This window comes from Ambystoma mexicanum, chromosome 9, assembly GCF_040938575.1.
Source record: "Ambystoma mexicanum isolate Mex_15411 chromosome 9, UKY_AmexF1_1, whole genome shotgun sequence".
Lineage (NCBI taxonomy): Eukaryota > Metazoa > Chordata > Amphibia > Caudata > Ambystomatidae > Ambystoma > Ambystoma mexicanum.
In genome coordinates, this window is record NC_090931.1 from 656938258 (window position 1) to 656959270 (window position 21013).

Genomic DNA, 21013 nt, shown 5'->3' on the forward strand with positions numbered 1-21013 from the left:
ACTTGTGTATGAGGGGGCAACTCCAATACATGTGGAATGAGTCGGCCTGCTCGCCCCCACATTTCAGGCACCTGTCTGAGCCATCTCGCGTAAATCTTGCTACTTTCTGAGGGGTGTAATGTAGCTTGTTTAACACCTTAAATTGGATCTGGCGGAGGCCTGCGTTGATGGAGACTTTTTTGGTTAAAGCACAGTACTTCCCCCATTTTTCGTCTGGGATCGTGAACCCCAGGTCGGTCTCCCAAGTCGATCTAATCTTATTTGTTGTGGGTGTATGTACCTGCATTACTGCATATAGCCCCGAAACACTAACCCCTCCTCGGGTGGGCAGCCCAGCAAGGCATGGGTGGGTGAGTGGTTCCTCCGGAAACAGAGGCCATCTAGCTTTAAAAGACATTCGCATGCAATGGTATTGTAATATTTTCAGTGGATCCCTCCCCATCCCTACTTTAAATTCCTCCAAAGTTATAAACTTGCCATTAGGGTATATGTCCCGGAGTTTAAATTCCCCCTCTGGATCCCAGTTTGTACAGATACCCGGGTCATAGGACGGTGTTATACCGGGGAAGTTCCAGAAGGGTGCTTCTGAGCAATAAGGAGCTGCAATCCCGAGCCTGCGGAAGAGTCTAGACCATGCGTGTACTGTGATACTAACCGGGTGGAATGGGCAGTCATCCTTATACTTCTTATTGAAGATTATGGACCGTATATCGGTGGGGAGAGCAGCGTGCTTTTCGATAACAACGTGTGGGGATGTATCTAGCTCATCATACCATTATTTGATAAATTGGGCCTGCGCCACTAGATAGTATAACTCAAAATCTGGTGCAGCTATACCTCCTTTGTCATATGGCTCTACCATCTTTTCCCACTTCATTCTGGCTGTGCTCCCCCCCAGACAAATTCCACCGCCAAGGATCGAAGGGTTGCAAAGAACTGTGCCCCCGGCCACAACGGAATATTAGTAAATATATATAGCAATTTCTGTAGTATTACCATTTTTAGTATGGCCACTCGACCAATGAGTGAGATGGGGAGTAGTGTCCATAACTTGAGTTTGATAGATATGTTATTCAATAGCTGGTCGTGATTGTCAGCATAGAGAGAGGTCGCTCCCCCCGACACAACTATTCCTAGATATCTGATCCTGGTGGGAGACCATTGCAGACCATATGTGTTGATCGGACATCTCGTGGCGGGGGTGAAGGGGAATATCTCGGATTTAGACCTGTTGGTTCTATAACCCGAGTATTCAGCAAACTCATGTATCGTTTCGATCGCAGGGCCTAAATGTACATCTGGTTCTCGGATATATAGCAATGTATCATCTGCATATAGGGAAATTGAGTGGGTCAAGCCAGCCATTGTTATGCCCCTTTGTCCCTGGTGCTCCCTAATTGCTGCCGCGGCTGGTTCAATCGTGAGGGCGAACAATATAGGGGAAAAAGGACATCCCTGCCGCGTACCTCTACCCAGCCCAAACCAGTCAGACAGCACGCGGTTGGTCAGTACTCTGGCTCCTGGGTCCGAGTACAACAGACTGACACATCTCAGAAAGTACGGACCTATACCGAATTTCCTTAGTACTTTGAACAGGTAGAGCCATGACACCGAATCAAACGCCTTTTCAGCGTCAAGTGAAACAGCTACTGCCTGGGCTTCTGGTTTTATCTGGGCCATTATACCGAACAGCCTCCTAAGGTTAAGGGCCGTCGATCTAGTAGGGATAAAGCCGCATTGGTCGGGATGTATCATTGTGGGCATGTGGGGAAGAAGTCTAGTGGCCAGGATTTTAGCAAATATTTTAGCATCACAGTTAAGCAGGGATAGGGGTCGATAAGAAGACATCTCATTGGATGGTCGCCTGGGCTTCAACAATACTGTGATTATGGCTTCTCTCATTGATGGTGGAAGGGTGCCCACCTCCACAGCCTCCTCCCATACAGACAGTAACACCGGGGCTAGTTCCTCGCTAAGCTCCTTATATAATTCTGCAGCTAGCCCGTCCGAGCCCGGTGCCTTACCGTTGGCCAATGATTTGATCGCATCGGCGATTTCCTCAGTGGACAAGGGTTGGTCCAATGCCAGCCTGTATTCCATGGGCAGCGTTGGGAGTGTGATGCCGTGGAGGTACGCCTCCACCTCTTCGGGTGATTTCGAGTCGTGATTGGAATAAAGATTTGAGTAGTACCGAGTAAACTCTCTATTAATCCCTTCTTCGCTAGTGACCACTGAACCATCCTCCATCAATATGCTGGAAATCGGTGTGTGTTGCCTCTCGGCTTTCAGTAAGTTGGCCAGGGTGCGCCCTGCTCTGTTGCCCTCCCCGTATCTGCGTGCCCTATGAGGAGTTGACATATACAGTAGTTCTCTGGTAGCTAGTTTGTTGAATTCTAACAAGTTTCGATTGATATCTGAGAGGGTCTCATTGTCATGTTTGTCAGTGTATCTAGCCTCCAGGTTCCCCAGGCATTTCTCCACCTCTATCCGAACTGCCCTTAGCATCCCTGTGGACTTAGAAAGCAGTATACCCCTCACCCAAACCTTAAAGGCCTCCCAAAGGGTATGATGGCTATTCACTGAACCCCTGTTGATGTCGAGGAAATGTCCTACCTCTATATGTAATGACTCCGCTACCTCTGGGTCGGTAAGGATATCTGGTGGCATCCTCCATCTTCTGGCTGGGGGTTTTACGCTTCCTAGTATGATCGTCGTCATTACAGGGGAGTGGTCCGAAAATGTGCGGGGAAGTATTTCACAGTTGTCTATCTGGTGTGAGAGGTCCGAAGAAATCAACCAATAGTCTATTCTGGACTCGGTGTCATGCACTGATGAATAAAATGTGTATTGTCTCCTATGTGGATGTATTATTCTCCAAGAGTCGACCAGTGCCATTTGTGACAAAATTTGTGACAACATCTCTGCCGCCCTAGAGGGTGTTCGATGCTTTGTGCTGGAACGATCTAACGTAACATCAAGGATAGTGTTAAAATCCCCCCCCCACAAAATTTGTTCAAGTCCCGTGTATCCTATCTCATGTACCACATTCACATAGAAATCGGGATCGTCCAAGTTCGGCCCATATGTGTTTACCAGCACCACCTCCCTTCCCGCTATACTCCCCCATACTATGACGAATCGTCCCTGGATATCCACTTTGCTTTTTCCGTATCGAAAGCCAACAGAGGGGTGTATAAGGGTCAGCACCCCCCTCGCCTGTGTAGAGTATTCTGTATAGTATCGATTGTGCCCCCAGTTCTTCAAAAAAGCTGTGTTTACTTTGCGGAGTGCATGAGTCTCTTGCAGCATGACCACCTGCGGACAATGCCTAGTAATGTAGGCCCCCAGCTTTCTAGACTTAGCTTGATTGTTCAGCCCCCTAACGTTCCATGTGAGGAGTTTCAACTTCAGTCCCTTATCTTTTACTCCGGCACGTGCCATAGCTGTGTGTTAATCTTATCATTCTTGTTCCGGTTTTTCCCGGGCGATTGTCATGTGCAGCGTTGTGACCACCACTTTTAACTCGTAACACCCTTCCAACTGGGCTCCCCAGACCCCACCCCCCTACATGCTTCCCATAGATCCCAACAGAACAAATTTTATCACAACTTCTTGAATTCCTCCCCACATCATCTACCCCAACCTGACGATGTTGCCCAATAACACTCGGGATTTCCCCGATGGGCATACCCCTGAAATAAACTTGGAACTTTCCTGAGGGTAGCTGCTGTCGCCATCCGGCCACCTTGTCGGGGGCTCACGGCTCGGACCTACATGAAGTTTGTGTCCAGGCCGTTCTCTGTATTGATTCACGTTTCCCCGTGGCATGATTTAGGCGGTACAAGTCCTTCAGTCTGCCGCATCCAGCCCCTCCACTCCCGGCTGGTTCCCAGCGTTTCTATCGTGTGTCCTGTCCCTGGGAGGTAGAGGGATGGAGGCCTCCACGTATGCCATGGCCTCATTGGGGCTTTCAAAGAAATGGGCCCTGCCTCCATGTTGGATTCTGATCTTCGCGGGAAAGATCAGGGCATAAGGCACCCTCCGCATCCGAAGTTGTCTTTTCACCGGCTCATAGGATCTGCGTTGTGCCTGTACCCCAGCAGAAAAGTCGGGGTAAATGTGGATTCTATTGTGTTCGAAGTGCAACGTGCCTTTCTCCCTGGAGAGCCGGAGGATTGCATCTCTGTCTCGATAATTGAGGATGCGTGCTATGATGGTACGAGGCGGTGCCCCAGGCTTCGGTGGTGGTGCCAGGATGCGGTGGGCCCTCTCAACCAGGAAATGTTCCGAGAGAGATTCAGAACCAAGGACGTCTTTCAAAAGGTGTTCCACCTGCCGCTCCATGTCTCCCCTGCCGAAGGTCTCCGCGACCCCAACAATCCGTATGTTGTTTCTGCGGGATCTGGATTCCAAATCCTCGCATTTGCTCTGGGTTTTCCGCAGTTCAATCTGCAGCTGGGCTATATCTCGGCCGTGCTGGGATATTGTATCTTCACTGGCACTGATCCTATTCTCTGTGTTCGTTATTCGTGAGCTCTCCTTCTCCACTCTGGCCTTCAAGGAGCCGATCGTTGCCACTATATCGTCCAGCTTGACGTTTACAGCCATGAACCCGTTCTGGACCAGCGTCGCCAAGCGTTCCAGGGGGTCGTCTTCCTACCTGTCCGGGGGCTGATGAGACCCACCAGGCGCACCACATGATTGAGAGTTAGCGAAGGAATCCATAGGGCCAACCTTTTTGCCTCCTGCACCCTTTTTTTCAGTGCGGCCCATATAGGATGATGAAGTGGGTCGAATCCTCCCACGTAATGTGTCGTTGACTCGGACCCAGACAGTATGGGGGTTCTATGTCTCGTGTATCCGCCCTTGGTCCGGGTATCTATCCCCCTTCGCTTGTTCTTCCCGTTACAGCCACTCGGGGAATCCATACACGTGGGTACTCAGCCGGCTGCCTCGCCGACGCACCCGGGCTTACATTGTGCACCCCACGGGGAGTTAATGGAACCCAGAATAGTCCTCCTACGCAGCGTGGGTCCTGTCGTATTTGTTGAGCCGCGTGTTATGCTTGTAAGGAATGGGGGGGGCAGGGAGTCCCACTCACATGTGCCGCCGGCCGGCGGTGATTTCTACCGCGCCTTACCAAGGCGCCCTGCTCGGGTCAGGTCCGGTTCCACATGAGGGCGGCCGGGTCCGGGGCCACGTACAGCAGCGGGGCTCTCAGCGAGACCGGGTCGTCGATGGCTTCCGGGAGGCTCCGTGAGTCTCAGCTCGTCGTCGCGCCCCTCCCCCCCTGCGGCCCGCTCCTCCTGCGGCCTCTAGTGAGTCTGCCACGGAGCCGTCGTGCGTCGTCGCTGTCTCTCCCCTTTCGGTGTTTCTTCCGACCAGGATTTCTCGGCAGCGCAACTGCGGTTTTGTCCGATTTTTGGAGGGTGTGTGTAGGAGACCCCCCGCCACAGGATTCTACTCCTCCAAAGTATGTAGAACGGTTCAGGAAGGATATTTAGCCATAGGATTTTCTGGCCGAGCCGGAGCTCTCCCTTCAGGCGGCCATTTTCTGTGCGCGCAAGCCACGCCCCCCAGGGTATTCTTTTTTAGATATGAACTTGTGCGAGTTGAGTAAAGGTCATAATAGATGGATCAATAAAGCTCTGATTGTAGCAAAGAAACACATTCTGTATGCCTGGAAAATGAGAGACAAACCACAAGTGGAAGACTGGATTACAGATCTTCAAGTACTGTCGTTATTTGAGCAGGTGAAGTATAAGAAAACGTACACAGAGGATTACTATTTGAACATATGGGGATCATTTAATTAATTATATGAATGATGTTTACAATTAAGTGCACAAGGAATATATATGGACTAATTGTGCATATGTGACATATATTGCCCATTTGTTGTTGTGTATTGTGTGTTTTCCATTTAAAGTTTGGAGTTGTGGCTGATTTTAATGCAATTGATATTTTTGAGGGCCAAGATGAGCCTTTAGGACTTGCAATGTTTGATTATTCATTGCAAGATATTGTATGTATTTTATTTCTTTAGCGTCCTGTAACTAAAATTAATTATTTTATAATTTCTCATCTAATATACGGCTTGCTGAAGGATATTATGTATATAAAGTTTATGTATTATAAAAAATAAACATTTTTTAAAAAGAGCGCAACGGGTGAGCCTGGGTCAATGTCACACTTCCCATATGTCTACAGAATATCCTTTACTAGGCTACAAGAGAGTCCTTAAACTGCGTTGGGTACGGGGGATTGCTACGGTGTACAGGGTGCCCTCTGGGTACTGGCTACCTATTGGGGGAAAAGGAAGGCATATAAGGCCAAGTGTGGTGTTTTTGCTTTCTCCCTTTTTTTATCCCGCTTATTTTCAATAAAATGTATTTTTACCTATTCTTCTTTTTCAGTAATCTTTATTTTTGTAGAGTTCTATTTACTGTGTACCTGATCAGTCCCCTTGGAAATAGCAGGGCCCTGGGGAATATATGAGACCCATGCGTTACAGGATGCCCATGAGACTCTTCAGTGTATAGATGCTCCTTCTGAATGCATGAGGCCTCTTGGTATACAGGATGCCCCTCGAGTGTCTCCCTGTCGCTATTGATTGCAGTTGTTTGTTTCTCAGTATTTAGGCACCACAATCACTTAGTTTTGAGGGTTCACTGCATTTATGAAATGGCAATATTTTGCATCTGTTGTTCTGTGATACTGATGTTTCCCCTAATTCTCTTTCAGATACCTTTCAGAAGAGGATGTTCTGGATGAAGTGAACCCATTTGTGCAACTTGTGAGTGGAGTGATTTGGCTTCTGAGGAAGGGAGAGATCTACATCGAGCAGAGCAAGAGAGCTGAATGTGATGAGACACAGTCAACAGGTAAAAGGATCAACTGAACAAAGCGTCTGAGAAATATGGAGCTAGTAGAGCCTTTAATAATACTGTCCACCCCTGTAGGAGCGCTGTATCTGCTCTATGATAATTTCTAACCTCCAGATATGGTGCACAACCATACCAAGATCATGTTAACCCTGCTGCCTTAGAGGACCCCATGGCTCTCCGTCCAGTTCAACTCTGGTATGTAGCCAAAATTCGGTTCACACCTAAAGCCGCTTTGCTGGATTTAATTTTTCAGCCTAAGTTAGTTCTAGATTCACATGCTTTATAAACATGTGGTATCTAGTTGCAGGATCCGGAATGGTTTCAAACATTTAGAAAACCCATCTATGTTAACTTGAGTACCTGTCGGTTACGAGATACCTTTTTTTTTAAATCTCAACTGCAATAACAGAATGCCTGCTGATTTTACAACCTCTTCAGATTTGTTTAGTGTGGCCTCCTTCCTATTCTATCTGAGAATCAGCAAATCTGACAGATTGGTTTTTGCTATTTGTTTTTATTGCAACTGTGAGCCGGAATGTAGATGGTGCATGTTCGCTCCTGTGGAAGATGTTGATGGCTCCAAAAATCGTTTTGCAAGTGGGTACATGCCAAATAAATATTACATTTGTGATCATTGCTTTTGTTTTCCCATGTCTTTCAAGATAATCTCTATATGTAAAGCAGTGTGACGATTCACAAGGTGCTGTCACTTCTCCTCACAGGGAGCCCTTTCCCATGATGATCAGGAGGTGCAGCTGCTACCAAATAGTGCCCCTAGCGGTGGTTTAATGGAGGAGGACCTCATGTGGAGGGACTCCTATTCAGGGGACACGGACATGTGTACTGTCACTCCCCAACATTCCCCAGCCCTCCCCTCTATTCAGAACCATTTTATTGAAAGTAAACCTATGGATTGTTGTAACACAGGGGATAAAGTTAAAGCCGAAAGTACTAGGACGAAGAAGAGCACAGGAGACATAAAGATCACTGAATGTGCTATGTGAGGAACTCATGGTGGCAACAGTAAAGACAGACACAAGTGATCACAGTTCAAGGGTGTTTATTAAACTGAATATGCAGGTTGGAAAGGCGCCTAATCTAAACCTAAATCTAAGATGGGAGCAAGCTTCAACAACCGAATGAAAAGTAAGGCAGTCCTTGCGACGTCTTGTCAAAACGAAAAGGGCCTATGCTAAAAAACCTATTGTCTAACCTTACAACTAAATACTAGAAGGGTGTAGGATAAAATTCATAAAAAAGAAAGAGGTGTTCTATGTCGGGATGCAGTAGCCGCGGTCTCCCTTCCCCATGTTTTGAGCACGGGACAAAGTGGGACCTTTGAGCACAGCACTCTCAAGCTTAACAGTTTCATTGTCAGCTATCAGCAGCCTCGACTGCCAAGTCTCCTTTCTATCAAAAAGTCTCTTGCCTCCAAGGACCTGATGTGTTCCAAAATAATAAACAAAAGTTCCAAAATAATAAACAAATGTTCCTTTCCGATCGTACTTGGGGTGATGCTTCTACAACTCTGGTTCCCCTCGGCCAGACGCAGACCATGTTCCTTTCTTCTGGAAGTTTAGGGTGATGGTCCCTCACCCCTGCATCCCCCTCTTCCAGATGCAGACCCCTCTCGAATCTCAGCCTCCCTCCGTCGGATTCACTATGACTTGTATCTATAACCACTTTCTCTGGTACATTCACGTGTCGGTGGGTGATGGCTTTTCACTCCTGGATCCCTCTCTTCTGGGCTCAGACCCTTCTCGACAGTTTGCCTACCTGTTGGGGTGATGCTTCTTCACCCATTGGTTCCCCTCTTCTGGGCTCAGACCCCTCTCGAATGTCAGCCTCCCTCCGTCATCACGACTTCGGCGGTAACCCTTAAATCCGGCGGTAGCGCTATTACCGCCGGATTTAAGGGTCCGCCGAATCAGGGCTTCGGCTGATTTTGCCCCATCTCTGAGCTGGGGGGAAATCCGCCGAAAATTCGCGCTATTACCGCCGGCGGTAAATCCGCCGGCGGTATTAGCGCGAAGATTCCCCATTGAGCCCAATGGGGAATGGGGCATTCCCGAATGGGCTCATAGCGCCGAATCACGAGTTCGGCGGTAGGGCGAATACCGCCCGCGCTAATAGCGTTACCGCCCAAGTCGTGATGAGGCCCTATGGCTTGTAGTCAAAGATATTTTCACCTTTCACTTTCACAAGTCTTTGTCTTTTTAAACAATCTACTGTGGACATCCCTCTCGGGTTCACTCTTTGTCAACACAATGTTCACATCATGTTTCGCCCTGTTCTGTCGGCATCCCTCTGTTGGGTTCACTGTTGCCAAGCTTAAAGTTCTTTCTATTTTCTCAGTATGCAGGATTCACTCCCATTAGTTTTCCAATGGTTTGTCGGTCAAAGTCTTTCAACTGTAAAGAGGATTTTGCTAGACCACTGTATGATCACTTTGACCTTTCTCTTGGTCTCTCTCTTAAAGCCTTCTGGTTTTGGTAGTTTCAGCAAACGGGTCCTGGACAGAGTCTTCCAAATGAACGCCTATGTGGAGTCGGACCACTCTGCATCTGGGCATTATCTAGGCTTTTTTGAAAGTTCAAAACACGCACAAGTCCTTTGTTCACTAGTCCTTGCATTCACAATATGTTGCTGATTGCAACCTTCTGCTCAACACAGTCCGGCTTACTATTAGAACATTAGCTCTTTCTGAGTCACTGGCTGTGTTGAACACTTTGGCGTTTCTTGTCTCTGGAGTCAAGGATGGTACAACTGTAGCCTTCCTACCTCCCCGCCCGGGAGGCCCCCGTGCACCATTGACATCCGCCACGCCACACACCATCTGTATATCCTGGCCGTAAGATTTCTTTTGTAGAGGTTCCGCGGATCTGTGTTGAAAAAGGGCAAGGGCACTTCACTCCTTGTCGTCCTTTCTGGTCTCGCCATCTTTTGCCTCCGTTTGAACTTCCGTTTCCCAGTAACTGCTGACTCGGTTGGCCTTGCTCTCTGTGTGCTTTCATGCTTCGCCTTTTATCCCTGTGGGGAAGAGAAAGGGCCGTCAGGTGTGTGTAGTTGTCAACTGCCTGACTTTGCCTGACCCTGGTGTTGAGACATGTCAGGTAAATGGCTCTGGTATTAGCCCATTGTTTGTCACAGTGTAGGAAAGTGTTTGTGTTGGAAAAGGGAGTGGGGGGGTAGAGTTTCTAGATATCCTACGGGTTACAATGGGGAAAAGGTGTTGCAGGGAAGGGGGTACCGCATCTCTTCCGTTGGCGTCCCACTTCCACTCCCCGAAGACCCCTCATCCAGGTGATCCTCCCCCACTCGTCCACCCACAGGAACTGGATCCAATCGCGATGGCTGTACCTTGGCCACCTGGATGACAGATCTCCGGGGACTAGAAAGTGAGACACTGTGAGGTTTCTCACAGCTACTACTGGTACAAGTTGGTCCTGAGGAGGCACCAGGATTAAGTTGTCAACAGAAACAAAGGACTTTTACAATCCATCAGGGCGGGACTGGCAACATTGTATAAGTAGAGACGATGGACTAACAAACGAAACAAGCTGAGGTGGGAGAGGATACTGGCTCGGAAAACCACCGGAGTTTCAAACGCTGTGGGCAGATAGTCTGAGAAGAGCGGAGGACGCCAGCAAAGCACAGAAGGAGTCCTTTGTGGGTCCAGCTGACCCAACCCCAAAGGCGAAGCAGGAGAGAAGAGCCGAGCAACATATCGGAGTGTGGAGCCGCTGCGGTGCAATGGACACTGGACAGAGACGCCCATAGCATTGGAGAAAGGAACCTGTGAGGGGTGAGAAATTAGAGACTGTCACAAAATTGTAGTTTTCTCAATGTTTGCCATATTTATTAAAAGTAAAGCAGGGTAAAATAAACACCTATCTGTTCCTACCTGGCATGCTAAAGAAAGATGACCTTGTGTCCAAATGTATCTGGTCTGTATTGTAGAATGTAAGTGTATCTGGTTTGAGTTCAACAAAACTGTGCAAAAGTTCAAAAGTATAATTCTCACAAAGCACTCCTTGTGAGCAGAGTGTCTTCCCCTGGATCAATTCAGGAAGACTTTTGAAAAAGTTCTGTTTCAACAAAGTTTTTTTCAGTTCAATGAAAAATAAATGTCTTTTCCATCCAATACGTCCTTCAACTTGGTAAAGTAAATGTCTCTTTCACAAAACACTTGTTCAAAACCAGAGCAACTGTTTCTTCCGCAAACACAATTATTCTTCCGATGAAATACTTTTCTCAGGACAGCACAGCAAATGTCTTTGGTTGTATAACAGTTTGTCAGGGTGATAAAGTTAATAGTTTCTTTCCACAACACTTTATTTACTACAACCACATTTCTTCAAAGCAACTGTTTCTTTCCAGGTTTACTCAACTGCCTGGAAGAAAAAAAACTCCTTCAACTACAAATGGTCTCTTCTGCTAGTGGCCATGTTTGTTCCAAGGTTCTCCACACCAATATCTCATGTGAGGAGGGTTGCACAATGTTTGCCTGTATTTATAGTCTCTTGACTGTTGGCAATGTGGGTTACAGATTTCCCCAAGCTGATATCTCATGAAAGGAGACTTGTGCCTGTTTTGCCCTCTTATCTCTTCTTTATAGTTTCTTGGCAATGGGGGTTACAGGTTTCCCCAAACTGATATCTCATGAAAGGAGACTTGTGCCAGTTTTGCCCTTTTGATCCTTCTTGTTCAGTATTCATTGTCTTTAATAATTGTTCTGCTCAGAGTGCCTCAAGGTTAGATCTATCTGTATAAATCGGATTATGATATCCGCTCCTAAATGTTTGTTGTCTAAGTCTTGTAGCGCCCTTAAGGCCAAGAAGAAAGATGTCATTTTAGGCAAACTCATCGGAATCTCTGTGTAACTCCTTGATGCTGTGTTGTAATATAGTGAGGACAGGGCTTCGGTACCGTTGACCTCTCTCCTGTAACTGCCATTGCCTGCACAGCCGTTCTCTAGAGCTCCACAGGCTCTGATGGGTCTCGGCGTCCTACAGCACAACGGAGTGACTCACATTGGATCGGAAGCATGTTTTCCGCACAGCTGGGCTTCTTTCCCCACTGCTGTCTGCCACAATTCTGCTTCCTGCTGTGCGTACTATGCAAAACGCCTGCCTTCTCTTCCTGCGTCAGCTTCTGCTGACGCTTTCTCTTCAGCTTCAACTTCCACTACTTTTCGTCCTTCAGTGGCTTTGCTGACTTTTGTTCTCCTGACTGTTTCTGCACCTGCTACTCCCTCTCTCACCTATGGCTGATTCCCACATTTAAATGTCCCGCTTTGTTGATTTGAACTGCAACAACTAGACCGCACAGTCTTCTTAGTAGTACAATTGATCATCATCAACTCTTAACTCCTCTTCCTCGTCACAGTACCATAGGCATTATGGAGCTTGAAGTCCAGAGTGGTTTCAAGTTTTCCACGTCTATTTAGTTCTGATTGATTTATGAAATAAAATCTATCAGAGCTAGGTGTTATGTGAATGATATGTGATTTGATATTGGGGTTAAGACTTCTACGTAAGACAGAATCACGATAATTTGAGGATGCCACATTTGATTAATGAATTCCCAAGGTACAAAGATTATTCTGTTTCATAGAAGGTTCTTTGGGTTTTCTCATGGGAGGAACTTGTACAGTGAGAGAATGCCATTAGGTATTTGGGTATTATAAGATCCTCATCCTCATAAGAAGAGGAACACTGTGTCTCTCTGATGCGAGTCACCATTTTACCCCGACAGCCATCTCCTACCATGTGATCCTCCCTCATGATGCCACCCCCAGGTTTGGTTATCAGGTAACGGCTGCGTTCTCCTGCTTACATGGGAGGAGGTCACTCCCGGGAAAACAGTGATGAGTCCATCAGATTCATCACAAACCCCAGTCACACGAAGCCTGGGTGACGTACCGGAATCCCTCAAAAGGTGGCAGGAGGTGCAAGAGACCCAGAGGGGACACAGAGGCAGAGGAGAGACAGGTCGTGGGCCGTAATACTTGTGTACCCAGCATCCAAGGAGAGCTTCCTCGCCACAGTGTTGATTATAAGCCCACTGACCACCAGAAATGGGTCAGAGACCCTAGCCAGTACAAACCAAGCATACGAGGAGAGGAGCTTCCTCTTTGCAGTGGTGAAAATAAGGCCACTGACCACCCGAGCAGTGCCTCGGACCCCAACAAAAAAAAAACAGACCAAAAGAGAACTTCCTCGTTGCAGTCTTGCCGGCTCCTCCACAGTTCTCCAGCTCTATAATATTACAACTCCCCAATTGTAGATTCCAAAAACCCCTTTCCCGGCTAGCCTTTATATAGTGCTTGGACTTAATCGCTTCTCATGGAGTAGCTCGACAGGCCATGCTCAGTGGCCAGGATGCTTTGAAGTTGGCAGTCTCGGACTAAAGTCTTTAAATAATTCAGCCACTATTTTGGATTTCTTTGGGGGGTTTTCGCTGGGAATTCACCGACAGGACTGTTGCCATGACACTTTCCCTGTGGCTGCAGTATTTCCCCTTCTTAGAAACTATTCTGGCTATCCTCTGTACTCCGATTAGTTGGCTGTTCTAAATTCCTATTCTTGGACCACGATTATGAAAAAAATCTTCTCCTTTTATTTTGTGTGGTGCTTATGTTTCCCCCATTAACCTCAATTGAGGTGTTGGCTGTAGGATCTATTATTTATACTGGGTTGTACCTGTTGGGGGAACATGCATTTCCTTTACCTGTATTCCCCTTGTAGTGTTCGGTAAAACTGGAGTCCTGTACATCTGGCTGTTGCACAGAGAAGGATTGCACTTATGTCAGTCATCCTGGATCTTAGATGGAATTGCAATACAGGTAGTCCATAACTGTTTTTTTCTGTGTGGGGAGGGTGCCTCTCTGGGCTGATTAGTGTTTCCCCATATTCTTCCTGCCCTTGAATCTGTAATTGAGTTTCTCAGATCCAGTCGGGAGTCTCTGAGTGGAATTCTGGGAGATGTGGTCCTTCTTTATTTGGTTTTCCGAATGGTCTGGGGAAACTTGTCTTTGGGACCCATTCTTAGGAGTCTTTCCTGGCTTCAAGGACTTAAGAGTCCTTGTGATAACCAGGAATTTTTTTTGTCACAGCAGTTAAAAGGAAACCAGTTTAATTGACCTTACTTTGGTCCAAGGCGAGCGGTCCTATTAGTGTGCAGAGAAGGTAAAGTGATTACTCTGTAGAGCAAAGAGAAGATGAGTGTGACAGACACATGCTTTGGGGTGAGTAATGGGGTTTGGCTGACGTTGTCGGCCAGATACCACCACTGCTTCGTGATGTACCATAAGAAGGATTTAATTCTGGAATCTCCCAGACTCGCCACCCCATCACCAGCCCTGGAAGTGGCCCAATCGCAACAAGGCACAAGGGACCTCAAGATGGCGAAGGAACCCTTAAAGGCATGGGGACCCCAAGAACAGGAAGATCCAAGTCAGGAATTTCAGGCCCTGCTTGAAAGGGAATCTAGTGATTGTGGGAGTGATGTGTACGCGTCCAGGGTATGAGGAGCAGGCAAGTTACTTTGCAGCCCTCTTTCTAGAAACTAGTCCCTGAAATCTCAAAATCCCATTGAGTGGGGTGCATCTCTGTGTTTTACCGGTTCTCCTGGTCCTTTACTCTGCTTCATTTGCATCCCCTCACCCTAACCATGGGTACATTTTTAAAGTTGCAAGCTACTAGCCTGCCATAAAATGTCGCTTGCCAAGGTTCAAATTTAACTAGCCAATTGCTAGTGGCCAGTGTGAATATTGAGCGTTGCCAGTGCTTCAACCTATTTAGATTGTTTATTCCTTTTAGGTTTTAGCCACATTGAAATGTGGTATGGTCAGACCAACACTGATCTAACATTGACCTTGTTTGTTCAGAAGTACATTTTTTCTGGATGCAGGAGACTTAATACAGATCCAGGAGGCTATTTCATGACTTCCATTTGACCACATGGGTGAATCGTTCACGTTCTAAAACATGGAAAATGAAGGACATGTCTCCAGTGTGCAATTAGGTGGGAGCCTGTCAATTCAAGGCGCTACCGTTTGGGATTAAAGATGCACCCATTGTGTCACATGAAGTCTATAAAGGCTCAACTTTCATGTACGCCCGTACCAACATCATTGGCTAGTGATGTGCATTAAAAGTAAATAATTCACATTTAACCCTACTCCACAAAGGTCAGTGTCTAGGGTAAATTATAAACACGTAGGAGAGGATAATTTTATTAAGCAGGCATTTGCCACAGTTGCACAGATCCCGATCATTTGATAGTAATAGTGATCAAGGGACCGCTGCAAAAATTATGGCTTGATGTGTTAAGCTTATGCCACGACCCATCCTGTGCATGCCACATGAACACTGGGTGACTGATCATCATGAGGAGATTGGATGGATGTAGTGGATGTAAGACAGTAGGTAGCAGGGTTTGCATTTTGTTGGGCCTTCCCGAATCTTCCGAAGGGCAAGAGATTCAAAGGCCCATTATCGGAAGTAGCCATTGTTATAGATGGTTCTCCTCACGAGCTTGGAGGCTCTGGCTAAGTCCCATTTTAGGTTGCGAGCTGTCCCATTGAATGCATCACTTAAACCAGCGCACCTTTCTTTCCAGATCACTTCTTGATTCTCCCCAAGCCTTAAAACATGGGGCTAGTGAAGTACTAAACACGCCACGTCAAGATGTTAATGGGGCGCATCTCATTCCAGGCAAGGCATTGCCACTTTTGTAACCAGCAGTAAAGTAAAGGCAACCCCTACCATCTGTTCCACTACCATTCAGAACTCATCAGATATCTGGTCCAAACAGGAAACAAATCACCCATTGCAAGTGAAACCCAAACACTTTAGGCTTCAAAGTGATGTACATGCAAGACCAGCACCAGAATTAGGGCTAGGTTTCCATTTTAGTTGGTGAGTGTTCTGATGAATCCAGTGGAGTCATCACTGATTCCCCGGCGGTGACTCCATCCTATGTGGGCAGGGGACGGCAGCCGCTGCTTGATCCTGACCCCGTGGAGAGGTTTTGACTTCATTGGACAAGACGCAGTATTCCCCCTTCCCTTGTGGAAGACCCTCCAATACCCAAGTTCTTAATGGCCTATTGTCATTCTGGTCAGGCCCCCACCTTTGAATCAAACGCCCACAACTCGCACATAAAACCTTTTGTTTGTGATGTGCCTTCATGTTAAATCTCGGAGAAAAAACATCTAAAAGTTAAAAGTCCAGTTACATCCATGGACTTCAACTCCCATACCCACCCATGTACAGAGATGAGGAGGATGAGGGAGTTTGCGAAGAGTGACGGGAGCTCGGTGTCCAGCATGCAGGCTAGTTGTTTTTCCAAGTCTTCAGTGTGCAGTGTATTTTAAAAAGATGGCAACCACACTATTTAATCAAGCACTGCAGGAGAAGACGTTGAACCCCATGCTGAGGCTCACAAACCCGAGGTACATAGACCGGTGTGGTGGAACAGAGAAAACTGCCGGAACAGGAGGGGAAACGCTGCTTCTGAGCAAGAAGGGTCGGGGCCATGGAGACGCTGGAAGCCACGCATAAGCTCCTGGATGTTGGCCCGCTCAAAGAGACAGCGTTCTCCAAGGCGGCGTGTAACCGCAGAGCGGCTCAGATTGCTGAAGAACGTCTGCACGCTCCAAAGTGGAAAGCGGGTAAAGGAATCACACCGCAGAAGCGCAAGCAGGATCGGAGAGGCTGGAAGCAAATGGTGAGTCTGCCAAAAGCAGTTGAGGACCCCCGGGGCATTATGACAAGAGCGCCTACAAATGTTTGAATGGTACAAAATTGCTGATGCAGAAAATACATCATGTTTGTTTGAATGCAGTCAAGGCAAAGTGCAAATTCAACACCCAATAAAAAAGTTTCAATGAAGACAAGGAAAATTACAAGGGCAAACCCCAATGAAATACAGATTCATGAGATGCCAGTGTGGGGGAAAAGATTGAGCAAAGGTTACCGTAGACAGATATACCAAGCACCTCACAGTACATGCTATTGTGGTATAGTCAAAGAGCTGTGAAACGCATAAGAAGTCCTGGCAGGCGAGTACACCAGCCAGCTGAAACTGTATAAAGATTCCTGGTTGGGGAGTATACCAAGTGATCTGAAAAACCATAAGAAAAGCCCTTGCAGGAGAGTACCAGGCAGCTGAAATTGTATAAAGATTCCTGGCAGGGGAAGTATACCAGGCGATCTGCAAAGTTACCAGAAATATTACAGAAAAACTTTTACAGAACTTATTGCTTGAACAAGAATGTTGAATCAAGTGAAGACACAAAGGAACTGTTAGCTAAAGACACATTTTTGCCAGCCTGTTTAAGAATCCAGGGGAAGGGAACAACCCTCTGGATCCAAGGGTCTTCACCTTGGCCAACATTTTCATTTGAGTCATTCTTATACTTTTAACACTTTTGCTAACATCAAGTTAAAGACGTTTCCTTGCACCCCTTTGTTTTGTTTATAGTGTGAGGGTCAGGATAGGATGTTTTGGATACAAGGACGGCTTTTCAGTTACTGATATCCTGACACAAGCAGATCCTTCGTTTTTTGTTTCTAGGTAGGGAAGTTCCTCTTTAGAATAGGTCCAGAGAGTCATTTTCCCAACCCATTTTTATTTAATAAATGTCTTTAACCGAAAACATGACAACTTTGTGTCTGGCTTTCATTTCAGACTCCTCACAATGTTGTGACGAATCACAAGGTATCATCACTTCTCCCCAGGGGTAAGCTTTTTTCCTGTAAGGCTAGGTAGGTGCGGCCACTACCCAATGGACCCCCTAAAGGTGGTATAATGCGGGAGACCATAATGGGCGGGACTTCCCCTCAGGGGATAAGGACGATCACCTAGGGTATAGCCCATTGGCCAACGTCGCACCCCAACCTCACCTGACCCACATCATTTCCCCGACCCTCCATGCCAAACAACCTTCTTGAAAGTAGGTCCATTTATTTCTGTAGTGTAGGAGAAACCATCACAAAAGAAAGTACCAGGACGAAGAAGATTACAGAAGATATGAAGGTTACTCACTGTGCTAGTACTGGTATGAGGTCGGCCCGAGGATGCATGAAGATCAATCCATCAAGAACAACAAAGGACTTTGACAATCTGCCAGGCTGTGACTGGCAACATTGTATAAGAGAAGAAGGACTGAAGATTTCGTCAAGCCCAGCTGGGATAGGCAGCAAGTGTGAGCAGAGGTTTCTAATCCTGTTGGCTGACCGGAGAAGCAGTAGAGCTTTGGATGCAGCCGAGGTGCTGACGGATCTCTCTGTGGGTCCAGCTGGAGTGGATCCGAACGCGACGCAGGTAGAAGAACCCGAGCGGTCGAGGAGAGCGCGGAGCTGCTGCAGAGGTGGAGAAAAGCAGCCAGAAGAGCCGGAGAGACTCGCCCCAGTTGCAGTAAGCCCCAGTGGCGTACCGAATTCCCATCAAAGGTAACAGAACGTACAAGAGACCAAGAGGTGGAAGGGATGCAGGCTCGAGAGGTTCTCTACCGACCCAGTTGTGGCAGTCCGACTACTGGGAGGGGCGCATCTGGCAACAACTGATCACCAGAGAAGGATCTGGCACCCTAAGCCGAGTATATTGAGCATCCGAGGAAAGCACTCTCGTCACAGTGGCAGGGAAGAGTCCACTGAGGCCCAGAGAAGGACTTTGGTCTTTGCCAATACCAGGAGAAGGGCGCTATTCTCCTAGTTCTGAAAGTTGAAGGAAACTGAAAGTTCTTTTGAGCAGGAGACAACAGGTGAAGGGAATAATTCCCCTGACTTTTGTGTGATCTATATTGAAGGCTGTGAACCAATACCAGGAGAAGGGAGGCATTCTCCTGGTCCCGGAAGTTGACTGATATAAAGATTTGTTGGAACCACAAGCCAGGGGAAGGGAGTCATTCCCACTGACATTCTTTTACCATAGAAAATGTAGCCAACTACCATGAGAAGGGAGTCCTTATTCTGGAGAAGGAACATTTCTGTTGACTTTTTCTTTAGTTGTAGTGTAAGGGATAGAGGTAGGTTATGACACAGGACGGTGGAGTTTATTTCGACCAACATTCTGACAGCCCATTTGAAGACTTATTTTAAGGTAAGGAAACCTCCCTTGGAAGATAGGGATAGTGAGGGTTTACTTTGATAAAAAATAAGTCTTTGCCAACCACCATGCCACCTTGTGTCAGCTTCCTTCTTCAAAGCCCTCGGTGTTCCCAGTGAACTCCCCAACCACATCAAGGCCACCTATTTTGAATGCTTCTTGCACGTTGAGCAAAGAACTCTGAGCCCCTTAAAGTATGGCCTGAGAACCCCACTCGGCTCAAACTGCCCATTGAGCCTTTTAACACTTCAAATATTAGGAAGAGAGCGCCCCTTTCACCACAGATGTTTGCCTTAGCTATAGGTGTTCGTTATTTTTTCACCAAGTGTCTTTTCTTTCTTCCACAGGTAGCTTTGACCGTTTCATCAATGTAACTTCCGCAAGGACTGCAGTTGGCCACGACAGTGAAGGACGGCTCGTCTTATTTCACGCAGATGGACAGACCGATGAAAGAGGGTAAGGTTTGTTTTAATGCACTATTCCTATTCCAGAGTAAGCACTAAGTCCATACCATGACGGACAGTCTTGAAAGATCCAGGCAGCTCAGCTTTTCATCTTTGACTCCAGACCTTGCACTAGAGGAGGCCCGTCTGTAATATAAGGAAACCATGGTAGTAAATTGCCAGACCCAGGTCAATTAGCGTTTGCATTCTTGGGTAGTTTGTGTACTATAAACTGGGCCACAATGCCCCTCCTCAGTTACATGAGAGACCTGGCTTGGATCACATAGGGCCTCATTATGAGTCCGGCGGTAACCCTGCTGGTGCTACTGGCGGGTGTCTGCCGGACTCGTAATATTTTACTTGCACCTGACTTCCCTGTGCCACCGGGAGATTACAAGTCCGGTGGTCCAGGAAGTCAGGCTCTGTAAAATGTAAGTCCCCATTCCCAGAAGCGCTGGCCCCGTTCTTAATGGGGCCAGTGCTTCCATGAAGGGTCTGCCTACCGTGGCCCCTGCGCCCAGCAGGGTCAGACGTGTCGCCACAGCGGCCAAGGCAGGCAGACATGTAGTTTGCCGGTACGGAAACAAGGGTGCCAGTGAGCTTACCGGCACCCTTGTTTCTGGACCGACAAACTTATGAGGCCCATAGTTCATCTTTGGGTGTGGGTAGAACTGGGGTGGCCAATATTGTCCCTCCTAAGAGATTAAAATTGGTTTGACTGCAATCTGAGGTTGTCCGAACATTTAGCAGCATTTGCAGCCAGCTGAATACTTCGATTCTTTTTCTCCTTTTGCATGGACCTACAAAAGAGCATGTTACCATAACGCGAGAGCTCGTGCATGGATTCAGCACTCTGGAACCTACTTCCGTTTTCTTCAGGGAGGCTGCAGTCAAGTGTTTGTTTACAGTGTCCGGTCAAAGGGTCGACTACAAAGGGTCGAATGGTCAAATGATCGACACCAAAGGACCGAAAACAAAAGGATTGAATTTTTTTTTTTAAATTACATTTTTTTGGGGGGTTTTAGTTTATGGAAAAGTGGTTTTTACCACAAAAAACAGGGGTTGTGGGGGGGACCCCCCCAAAAAAATGTTTTTTTTTTGATCCTTTTGTTTTCGGTCCTTTGGTGTCGACCCTTTGACCATTCGATCCTTTAGTTGTTGATCCTTTGACCTACAACCTTTGTTTACCCTATCCAAAGACAGGAAATGATGGTCTGACCCATGTTGCTGCTAATCGATTATTGGCCAGACCTTTGCTGGACTGTCTCAGATCCGACTTTTCCCTCCTCCCCATGTCATAGGATCTGAACTGGCTTACATTGTCTAAGTTGAGGAGTGCCCGCAGACCTCTTATGCCTCACATTGACCCTCTTCAGGGAGTTGAAGGACATGGGGTGGTCCACATTTCCCCTATGAAGGAATTGAAGATTGTGGCTTGTGCATGTTTTACCTACTGAGGCAGGTGGGTGCTCTTCCCCAGTGACTTGAAGGACATTTGCTGGTTAGATTGGGCTCTTCTGGTTGGGGGGGAAGCCTAGCTCACATTGCCTTCCTAAGTGCAAGTAT

The 21013-nt window shown here is 47.1% G+C and overlaps 1 protein-coding gene across 2 annotated transcripts in view; it reads left to right on the forward strand.

The window, feature by feature from the left end:
- Positions 1-21013, forward strand: part of NAGPA (N-acetylglucosamine-1-phosphodiester alpha-N-acetylglucosaminidase) — a 330108-nt gene that overhangs the window by 60686 nt on the left and 248409 nt on the right. For both annotated transcript variants that reach the window (XM_069615430.1, XM_069615431.1), the window contains exons 3-4: positions 6745-6884; positions 19352-19460. In XM_069615430.1, the coding sequence (XP_069471531.1) occupies positions 6745-6884; positions 19352-19460 (249 nt within the window). The remainder of the gene's footprint in view (positions 1-6744; positions 6885-19351; positions 19461-21013) is intronic.